The sequence below is a fragment of the Scylla paramamosain genome, chromosome 30, assembly GCF_035594125.1.
Source record: "Scylla paramamosain isolate STU-SP2022 chromosome 30, ASM3559412v1, whole genome shotgun sequence".
NCBI lineage: Eukaryota > Metazoa > Arthropoda > Malacostraca > Decapoda > Portunidae > Scylla > Scylla paramamosain.
Genome location: NC_087180.1, coordinates 14,432,726 through 14,444,299, shown reverse-complemented (window position 1 = coordinate 14,444,299; position 11,574 = coordinate 14,432,726). Strand labels below are relative to the sequence as shown.

The window sequence follows — 11,574 nt, the reverse complement described above, 5'->3', positions numbered from 1 at the left end:
GCTCCTCCTCCTCCTCCTCCTCCTCCTCCTCTTACCCTTCCTCCTCTCTCCTCCCTCCTTCCGCTGCCTTCATTTTATCACTCGAAATACAAAGTTGAGGTCCACCTACAAGTCCTCAGTCACAAGTTCACCTTTTTTTCCACCCACAAAGTCGAGGTGCCACAAGAACAAACCAAGAAGGACTGAGTGGAGAGCAAGTCTTTATCACGCCTTCCCTTTCCTCTCTCGCTCGGAGTCACACTAGATGGAGTGACGGGCGATCGATCCGCTTCACGCCTCAAATAGGCTTGCTTTACCTTGTAGTGTTGCGGGGTAATATCTGATCACTAGTTTCCATTCTCACCTTTGAGTTAGTATGCTCCTCTTTTTGTTTTATTGATTTACTTGTTTATTTATTTTTTAATTCCAGTTTATATATATATATATATATATATATATATATATATATATATATATATATATATATATATATATATATATATATATATATATATATATATATATATATATATATATATATATATATATATATATATATTTTTTTTTTTTTTTTTTTTTTTTTTTTTTTTTTTTTATAGTAGTATTGAGGTGATCACATGCGCATTCAAGGTAAGATGTATAATGCTGTAATGTTGCGGAGTGCTGTCTGATGAGTAGTTTCCTTTCTCAGCTTTGAGTTAGTATGCTCCCCTTTTTATTTTATTGATTTACTCGTCCATTTATTTTTAATTCCAGGTTTTATCCATTTATATATATATATATATATATATATATATATATATATATATATATATATATATATATATATATATATATATATATATATATATATATATATATATATATATATATATCAGTGCTTCTAGTTCTCTAATATTAATGAAGCGATGCAAGTTTGATGACTAAGCTTTCCCCTTTCTTTACACAGTGACGCTTATCACTCGTTTAATCAGTGATAAAGATTAACACACATCCGAGTCACAGCTCCGTACGCTTCACTACGTCTACCAAGCTCTGGTGAATGTTATAACACGACCGGCAGGTGATCAACGAGGCACCGGATCTTCAAAACGCCTCTGACGGTAAGAATTCAAGAGAAAAAAAAAAAAAAAAGATATATATATATATATATATATATATATATATATATATATATATATATATATATATATATATATATATATATATATATATATATATATATATATATATATCAAATCTTATTCTGTTATTTTTTAGGGAATTATAATTAAGGAAGTATTTTTTTTTTCATTTTTCTATCTTTTAGGCAGCTTCTTATACATATTAACAAAAAATCAATAAAATATAATAACGTAATCGAAAGGTATGCATTTTCAACAGAGCTGATGAACTTATCTATACGAAACAGACTCAAGCAGACGACAGTACTAGATACAATCATGGTCTACACTCTAAAGTATGTAATGTTTCGGTTTCACTTCAGCTGTGTTTAGCATTTTTTCTTCAGTTTTAAGTCCCCTGATCTGCTGGCACAGATCTTGACAAATACAATGTCACCAGACCAGATGACTTAATTAACCCTTTCACTGTTATATGCAACAATTCACAGTACTAAAAGCAATGCATCAAATCTTTATAAGCATCTACAAAAAAGAAGAAACAAGAATAGATGTCTCAGGAGTATTTAGTAAGTAAGGAAGTACGTGGTAAATAGTAGTGAAAGGGTTGAGACTGATGGGGAGCTCTTAACACGGTGGAGGTAAGTGTGCCAGGTCACTCGAATGCTAATCACACAGAAGAGCTTGTAACACTCACCAACAGACGCTCGCGGCAGCTTCTCATGGGGTGCCTTATCGCTGCATGCACCGATCATTGTTCTGAAAATGAGCTTGATATTCAGCGAGAAAATTTCAGAGAGCGTACTTATATGGTACAATAGTTTAGCGTTTAACCACAGCTCATCAACATTGTGAAAAATTTTATCTTGAGCACTGGATAAATTTTGCTAGTAGTGATGAGAAAGAAAAAATTGCACGATGATAAACTAGATTAAAATTAAGATGTGACACTGGTTCGTCCCCTCATGATCAAATATCAAAATGAGAGTGAATCGTGACAGGCCAGTGAAAAGAACAAAAAAGTGGAATATGAAGTGTGCCAAATGTCATCCGCGCGTGAAGTGCTGCAATATGTCTGCTTTCCCATGCGTGTAATACATACGTAGATACAGATAAGATAAATTGATAGAATGAATATATATATATATATATATATATATATATATATATATATATATATATATATATATATATATATATATATATATATATATATATATATATATATATATATATATATATATATATATATAAACACTTCTTATTCCAACAGCATTTAACGAGCTCCAGTGGAATTAATGGCGGTTTTCAAGGATGTTTTCTTATTACCTGTTCTAGAATTTTCTATGTAAGGATTCGGATGTTCCGAAAGTTGTTTCATCATTGGCTTTAAACGATAAATTGAAATGTTTTCCTTATATAAATATGATGATTCAACGCTGTTGTATGAGCCCTAATATTACAAAAACTTGGGTGAGTTACGGGTCTATTTGTATCTAAACGATAAGACTTTGTTTTCAAACATCCTCAGTCTAAGGTTTCGAGATGTGAAACCTTGTTGACGTTACCAACAATAAAGGAATGTTGCCAGTACAGCGCATCTACTGATTCTGCACCAAGGAAGCTTCATGGTCTACTCGGTAACTCGACTCTCTCTCTCTCTCTCTCTCTCTCTCTCTCTCTCTCTCTCTGTGTGTGTGTGTGTGTGTGTGTTATTATGAGAAGCAGGACGATCAAGATCATAAATAAATGGTGAAAAGCCCCTTTATATGACTATTATCGTAAAAGAAAGTGAAACAGCAGATTTTTTAAACAGGACAATGGAGTGACAGCGGACTTATGCCTGACACGTGGCGCTGTATTCAAGTTATAAATTTGCTTCACCGAGTGTTTTTTTTTTTTTTTTATGTAGGAGGGACACTGGCCAAGGGCAACAAAAATCCCCCCCCAAAAAAAAATGCCCGCTGAGAAGCCAGTCCCATAAAAGGGTCCAAAGTGGTAGTCAAAAACTGAAGGATAAGCGTCTTGAAACCTACCTCTTGAAGGAATTCAAGTCATAGGAAGATGGAAATATAGAAGCAGGCAGGGAGTTCCAGAGTTTACCAGACAAAGGGATGAATGACTGAGAATACTGGTTAATTCTTCCATTAGAGAGTGGACAGAATAGGGGTGAGAGAAGGAAGAAAGTCTTGTGCAGCGAGGCCATGGGAGGAGGGGAGGCATGCAGTTAGCAAGATCAGAAGAGCAGTTAGCATGAAAATAGCGGTAGAAGACAGCTAGAGATGCAACACTGCGGCGATGAGAGAGAGGCTGGAGACAGTCAGTTAGAATGGAGGAGTTGATGAGACGAAAAGCTTTTGATTCCACCCTGTCTAGAAGAGCCGTATGAGTGGAATCCCCCCAGACATGTGAAGCATACTCCATACATGGACGGATAAGGGGAGGGTGAGAAAAACTGCGGGGACGTCTCAGAACACCTAACTTCATAGAAGCTGTTTTAGCTAGAGATGAGATGTGAAGTTTCCAGTTCAGATTATAAGTAAAGGACAGACCGAGGATGTTCAGTGTAGAAGAGGGGGACAGTTGAGTGTCATTGAAGAAGAGGGGATAGTTGTCTGGAAGGTTGTGTCGAGTTGATAGATTGAGGAATTGAGTTTTCTGAGGCATTAAACAATACCAAGTTTGCTCTGCCCCAATCAGGAATTTTAGAAAAATCAGAAGTCAGGCGTTCTGTGGCTTCCCTGCGTGAAGAAATGTTTATTTCCTAAAGGTGGCCACTGGCCAAGAAAACAATCTAAGAGGGATTTGCGGTTACTTTCCTTTGATGATGTCAAGCAACATATTACAAGGCATGTTATACTGCGACAGATCGCGACTACAGGTTCAAAATTGTGACAGTGAGACGCGCCTTTATTTGTTTCCGAATCATTCCTCGCTTCGAGCTTGACATTGGGCTAACTGACGTTGGCGAGAATACGATAAGGATTTGAAGTGACCAAACGCTGACTCAAAACATGTATAGAAAAATATAAATATAAAGATCAATACAAATCCAAACAGTAAGTCTTCGAAATGAAAGTATGGAATGAACGGAATTTATGGTAAAAGCAGAGAGAGAGAGAGAGAGAGAGAGAGAGAGAGAGAGAGAGAGAGTTCCTTACTAAAACATTACGTTTTATATATATATATATATATATATATATATATATATATATATATATATATATATATATATATATATATATATATATATATATATATATATATATATATATATATATATATCCATTATAACATATATGAAAACTTGACTCTTCTATCATAAAGAAAAAAGAAAAATTAATCCCGAAAACCTCATTCCCCCGAATTTGACCATAACACGTCTGGCTGAAGGTTGAAGGCATGACGTAGGTTCCGGGGCTGGGAATAATTCTACATGGCCTTCAGGGTGAGTATAATGGGCATAGTGGTGTAGCTGTCTCAAAACAAGTATAATGAACCATGGCTTGATGTATCATTCTGATTTTCTTGAGGGCAGCATTAGTATTTTGATATCGAGTTCAGAGAATATTTTGCTTTTATTTTTGGCTGGATTGTCCCATGTTTCGAGGAATAACCTATATCACTATCCAAAATGCACTGGGGGATAGGGGGATTATGGTGTAAATCTAAAAACTGACCTATATTCATACTATATGGAATGCTTGGTTTTGATAAATGTTCATTCGAATTGCAAGTGGAACGGCATCATTTACACAGGTTTTGATGTTTTAAAATCAGTATCATCTCCTTTTCTGGCAGAATTTCTTTTCATTGATATGCTAGCCACAGGAAAGTAATTTCATTGTTCTAGAACAGTTATTAGCTTTATTTGTATTCCCCAAGCCATTGTACTTTCTTGGTTAAAATTTCTTAATTTTTAATAATGACCAAAAAATTACTGAAGTAATCAATGAAAATGTAAAGAGGATTGATTTATTAATTGCCTTCATACGTTCTTTTATCTTTTACTGATTCAGAGTGAAGTACTCTCATTTCATCTTGTGTCAAGCACTACAGATATCATGTAGGTGTAAAATGTGTGGTCACTCCTATAATCTTGCTTAACGTTTATAGGTTTGTCACTGTCGCTCCTCCATACAGTCCCATAACCATTCACAGGAAATCCTTCTGTGGGTAATATAGCAATGATAGACCACAAATAGTTCACTTGTATCCCTGTCAGGTCCGTTGAGGTGCAGTGGCAACTATGAGTTCCCCAACCAAGGATGCTGCCCAGCCTGCACCTCAGGCCACTACCACCCCTGCCACCAAGACAGAGAAAGAGAAAGAGAAAGCAAAGCAGGAGAAGAAGAAAGTGCTGACCAAACCCCAAGGAGAGAAGTGGTCATCCTCAATCAATGCTTTGCTGGCGGTGAGTGTCACTTGCTGCTGGCAAAGTGAAATGTGGTCAACACCAAAGATGTTGTCACACTACAAATTCCACTGATCTAACTCTGTGGTTTTGTTTTGCTATGTCAGGTTATATTTGACCCTTGTAAAGAAGCGGAGTTGCCAGATAGAGATCTTTTTTTTTACTATATTAATGATCTGTAAGGTTCTTGAGTAGAAATAAAATGTAACATGTGAGCATTCTGATATGCAATGTGGAATAATTTTTCCATTGACTTAATTGCAGGACCCCGAGGGAGTGGAGGCCTTCAGGGATTTCCTGGTGGAACTGGAGAATGAAAGTGGTGAGGCAGGTGAATATACCAGGTATATAGATTTCTACCTGGAGTGTGAAGAGTACAAGGCCAGATTTAAGAAGCTGGAGGATAAAGCCAAAGAAATTTTTGAGGATTACTTAGCGGTGAGTTAGCCATGTGCACTAATATGCTATTCATTGCACTAGATATGCTTGCTGTCCTGTTTGTAGCATGAAGCTTGTGGGAATACTATCACTACCCACTTGGTGAGGATTTAGATGTGATGAAAACAGCCAGTGCCTGTTCTTCCATGATACATTCATCAGAGTGACTCACTGGAGTTCTGCAGATATTATTTGGAAAGACAGTTATTTCATAGCAAATTTGACTTTGATGTCCGATCTAATGCAGGATATGATGCCATCTGTAGAGATTCTCCTGTAATTGCACTTGTTTATAATGTCACTGTTTTGAACTAAGATATATGGCAAGAAACACAGCTTTTTTTTTTTTCTTTCTTTATGTAGGAGGGGCACTGGCCAAGGGCAACAAAAATCCAGTAAAAAAGAAATACCCACTGAAATGCCAGTCCCATAAAAGGGTCAAAGCAGTAGTCAATAATTGATGAATAAGTGTCTTGAAACCTCCCTCTTGAAGGAATTCAAGTCATAGGAAGGTGGAAATACAGAAGCAGGCAGGGAGTTCCAGAGTTTACCAGATAAAGGGATGAATGATTGAGAATACTGGTTAAGTCTTGCGTTAGAGATGGACAGAATAGGGGTGAGAGAAAGAAGAAAGTCTTGTGCAGCGAGGCCGCAGGAGGAGGGGAGGCATGCAGTTAGCAAGATCAGAAGAGCAGTTAGCATGAAAATAGTGGTAGAAGACAGCTAGAGATGCAACATTGCTGCAGTGAGAGAGAGGCTGAAGATAGTCAGTTAGAGGAGAGGAGTTGATGAGATGAAAAGCTTTTGATTCCACCCTGTCTAGAAGAGCAGTATGAGTGGAACCTGATTTCCCATTTGAGCTGAACTGATTTCCCAAGAACCACTGATTGTATTGAAACTATGATAACATTCTTATGTTCACGATACTGTACACTGTTTCCTTTTATTTCAGAAGAGCGAACATCCATGTTATTATTTCAACGTGAATTCAGTTTCTATCATGCTTACTGACTGCTTCTATTTAGTTAACACCAGCTGAACTTATACTTTTACTTATTTATTTTTCTGTCATTTTCTTTTTAATTTTGTTATAATTTTTGTTCCTATTTTCTTGATTTTGGTCTCTCTTTCTAAGTACTTATCATGATTTTTTTTACTTCCATTTTTAATACCATATTTTTTTATATTTTTTTTAGAATGCTGTCATTTTTAAGTTTCCTTTTTTTATTTATTTTCTTTTTCGTAATTCTACTCTTGGTTTTGATTTATAATCTTTTCTTTTCTTTCTTTTTATTATTGTTTTACCAATATATTTATTTACTTTTCCAGGAAGCTGCTCACCAGTCAGTTTTATTGCAGGTTGGAGCAGACAAGGAAGTCGGAACAGGAGGAAAAAGTGTCGAAATTGGTGACAAATTGGAAGATGAGGGTCTGGAGGGGGTGAACCTTTTTGATGAACCACAGAAAAAGGTGAAAAAAAAGTTGGCAGATGGAGTGTACATAAACTTCTGCTTGGATATCAAAAAGAAGCTGAAATTGTAGCATGAGCAGAACCACTCCCATCAACAGATGTAACAAGCAGTAACTTCTACATCTGTGCATCACCATTGTGACGCTAACTAATTATTTGAGTCGCTGTAAAGCCATGCCACCAAATTAATTGATTATGTACTTTCTCAGTAGAAAAATTGTTATCTTTGAAATTTAAAGAGTATAGCTGAAAAGTTATTCAATATTAATTTGTATAGATTTTTAAAGTTTGCTATAATGAGAAACAGTGTGGACTGGTTCTTCCTGACCACTTGATCAGAAATAGCATTATGATATCAGGTATCAAGTGTGACAGTCCTTGGCTTGCAGTAATAATGAATGTGCTTCACTTCATGACAGTCTACTCGTCTGCACTTAATATCAGACCTGATGGCTAAATAGTGGGAAAAATGTGATGTGTGCCTTTTTGTCTTACGACAGATTTTTGTATGAATTAAATTTTATTATGATTTTTTATTATTTCAGTGCTTCATCATTTTATAATATACGCATTTAAATAGGTACCTGTTTTCCAGATAGGGTGTTGCCATACATTAGAATAAAGCTTGATGAAATGAGATTCTCTGCTGTTTGGTAGTTGTTAGTTCTTTAACTATTTTATTCATTAATGGCAAAGGTAATGATTTTGAATTATATAATTCTTATGAAATACTCCTTGTGATTCCATATGATTGATATATTCAGCAGCACAAAAATTTTAGTTTGTGCAAGGATCAAGTTTAGTTTGCTTCTGTGTTGCACCCCATAGTGGCAGTACTTGGTTGCTGAGCAACAGGAGCTGAACACAAAGGTTCACATTCACCTTCACTGGATGTTAGGTTTTTAATGAAAGCTCACCAATACACTTGTCAGGTATAAAATTAACTCATGAAGTGAATCTGTAGTGTGTGCAATAGTACTCAATGAATTGAAGACAAAGACAATAGATATTAAGAACACTGACTTTTCTGCAGATGTGAAGTCAAGAGATGCATGTCTTGCCTTATTTTTTGACAAGTGCAAACATCTTCCCACCACATTTCTGATAATCCATGCATTCTGATTATCATTAATTAAAATACACTCTTTCAGTCATTGGCATATACTTGCTGCATACAGAACTTTTTTTTAAATCAGTTTATGTACAATATGTGGTAATTTCACTTAAGAAAAGTCATCCAGAAGTCCAAAAATGCTTGTCATTAGGAAAATTTGTAGTGTGCACTTGTTCCTATCTTTGTGATTTGGGAAGGTGTCTGTCCATACTGAAATGATATATTGCTATCATCACTGTGATACACTTTTTTTACGTACTTAAGTATATCTGTACTTAGGAACAGTTCATGACCATGTAGCTTTCTGACCAATAATGCTGCATTTTGTTTAAACAAAATTTCATTATGAGTTAAACAAATTCAGTAATAAAAATGCAAATATTAGTTCCTAATACATGAGTGCATAACCCCAGAGCCTGAAAAGTATCTTCATGGTATGAACCAAACACAAACAACTGCAAGTTACATGAAAGGTGTAACAGAAGAACACTCAACATGCCAATGACAGACTGGTATTTCTGCACTTCTTGAATCTACAAGACTATATGTGCTGCTTTGTCTCCACTTTTGTATTTGATTAAAATGCTAAACTTAAATATTTAGAATGTTACTTTTAATGTTCAAAAAAAAATTTGTGCACATCTGCTAACTAGAATATTGCATTGCAGTGAAAAATTAACCAAAACAAAATTTCTGAATAGTGATGATTAGATAAGTATGACAACTGACTGTTTCTAAAAAAAAAAGCCTTATTAGTGACCAAAACACAGAACTGTCAACTGAACTTGCTCTAAAAAACAGCTTAATATATGTCTTAATCAATATGCATTGTTTTATATATATATATATATATATATATATATATATATATATATATATATATATATATATATATATATATATATATATATATATATATATATATATATATATAATTGGAAGTGTCTAAAGTAATCTTTCCATGGCAGAGCTTCAAGCATGACAAAACATGTGCCAACATGTGGCAGTAACTACTTAAGTTGGTAGAGCAATGTAGAGACAACTAACATATGGTGGTGAAGCTGTGCCAGCATGCATGCATTGCTGCCAAACCTTAACTTGGCTGAGGTTACAACTATTGAGTGGTGTGAAATTAATGACTTTAGTGTAAACATGTTTGTGTGGTGCTATCATGCAGTTTTGGGGACATTAGATATTGGCTATCCATTAAAAGAACATAAAACATGTTTATTTAGTCAAATTTGCAGTGAAAACTAAGCACAGTATTATTTTTATGTACAATTCTTGTGTGGATTTTCTTTTACTTATAAAATTTATAAAACTTCTTGAAAGTTGCATATTGTAATGCATTAGTTATCTAATATATATTAGTCATATAATAAAACTAGAGATGAAGGTGAAACACAAATATTCATCAAATAATCTGATAATTGTTACATGAATATTATGAAACTACATGTGTGCTTTGTTGATACTAATAAAATTTTATTCATAGACTCTTAATTACTTAACATTCTACATTATACTCAACATCCCATATACTACAATAACAAATACATAACATATGTTAGATTCACTGGTATTATGGTCATCTAGTTTACATTCCTGCAGATCTGCCACACTAGTCTAGATGTTACTTTCTTTATCTCCTTCCTAGCAATTCTTCTCTTCATAACCTCTCATTCTCCTTCAGCCCCAATATCCATGATAGATATTATTACCTCTTCTACCATCTCATTCATCAGGCAGTCAAAATGCATTTTCCACACATTTTCCTTAGTGCCTACAAGAACTCCATCTCTCTCTTTTCTTACACTTCCACACTCCTCTAGATCCTCTCTCTCTCCTCACTTCCTTTTAGCACAACTTGCTCTCTCCTCACTTCCTTTCAGCACAACTTACTCATTGAATTTTTCACACTGCTTCCTACCAAACTCAACAAGCCCTGTTACTTTTCTTGGCAGTTCTCTCTTTCATGCTCCAAGACTATGTTTTTCCTCATTTTAATTTCCTCTGGGACACTTTTCTGTAACATCTCATATGCTCTCTTCTCTTTGAAGGCCTCCTCTATTTCTCTACATTCCTAGTCTAACTTTTCACCAGCTACTATTGTACTCGTTTTATATACCAACATTCCTACCAAACTCCCATCTACCTCTTATTTTCATCTTAACTTTCACTGCATAACTTATCAAGCATCCCTCTCACTGCCCTGGCACTGAAAATTTTTTTTAATCTCCCATTCACTGCTACATGGTCCATCAGGCTCCTCTGGTTATCCCTCTTGTCTCTCCTCCATGAATACATGTAGATCATTTTCATGCTGGAAGAAGGGGTTAGTAAGAAACAGTTCTCTTTCTGCACATAAGCTCACCAAGTACTTCCCATTCTCACTTAATCCATCTATTCCCCATTTCCCTACTACAGTCCTGTAGCCACATACTCAAAATATCTACAGGCATCTTATTGCTGTTTTGTGAAAAGGAACATACTCAAAAGCTCCACTGAGCACTGCCATCTTTAAAAAATGGCAGCATTAGCACCTTAGCATAACAGCAAGACTGAAACTCCCTCTAGGAAGAAAAGGCACCTTTGGAACCTTAGAGTGCTCTGATCCTGGCTCATATTTAGATGAAATACTACCTTATTAGTTGCTTTAGAATGAAATGCTTTGCATCAAATTTAATTACTGGACCACAAGACCTTAATATACTAGTCATACTTTAAAATATAAAGTAAATAGGATTTTCAAGACAACAGTAAATGTAGAACCTTTGATGCTTCTTGGACAGACAAAGTCTGAACATGAGAATATAAAGACACAAATTTATTTGAGGTGTGATTATTGTTTGCTAAATACACAACATTGTTTTGTACAGAAATAGTTTATTTATGCTGGACCAGTTACTCCAATGGCCAGTGTACTCTAAAATTCAGCTTACAGTACCCTAATATGTAGAGTTACAACTTGATAAGCTAAGTGTTATACACTTATTTACACACCAAGTGTAACTCTAGTCATGATGGTTATTGAATG

The 11,574-nt window shown here is 35.1% G+C and overlaps 2 protein-coding genes across 6 annotated transcripts in view; one reads left to right on the top strand and one right to left on the bottom strand.

The window, feature by feature from the left end:
• Positions 1 to 961: 961 nt before the first annotated feature.
• LOC135115888 (regulator of G-protein signaling 10-like) lies at positions 962 to 10,033 on the top strand. 3 transcript variants are annotated; one of them, XM_064032991.1, is made up of 4 exons: positions 962 to 1,082; positions 5,326 to 5,514; positions 5,779 to 5,952; positions 7,282 to 10,033. In XM_064032991.1, the coding sequence occupies exons 2-4, from the start codon at positions 5,350 to 5,352 to the stop codon at positions 7,492 to 7,494; spliced, it is 552 nt and encodes a 183-aa protein (XP_063889061.1). In that variant the 5' UTR covers positions 962 to 1,082; positions 5,326 to 5,349; the 3' UTR covers positions 7,495 to 10,033. The 3 variants fall into 3 exon arrangements, with proteins under 3 accessions (XP_063889061.1, XP_063889062.1, XP_063889060.1); XM_064032992.1 differs by lacking the exon at positions 962 to 1,082 and adding an exon at positions 4,438 to 4,548 and having other exon boundaries at positions 7,312 to 10,033; XM_064032990.1 differs by lacking the exon at positions 962 to 1,082 and adding an exon at positions 4,438 to 4,548.
• A 274-nt stretch (positions 10,034 to 10,307) lies between these two features.
• LOC135115886 (uncharacterized) overlaps positions 10,308 to 11,574 on the bottom strand; it is a 35,028-nt gene continuing 33,761 nt past the window's right edge. For all 3 annotated transcript variants that reach the window (XM_064032982.1, XM_064032981.1, XM_064032984.1), the window contains one exon: positions 10,308 to 10,860. The gene's annotated coding sequence lies outside the window, so the exon portion shown is untranslated. The remainder of the gene's footprint in view (positions 10,861 to 11,574) is intronic.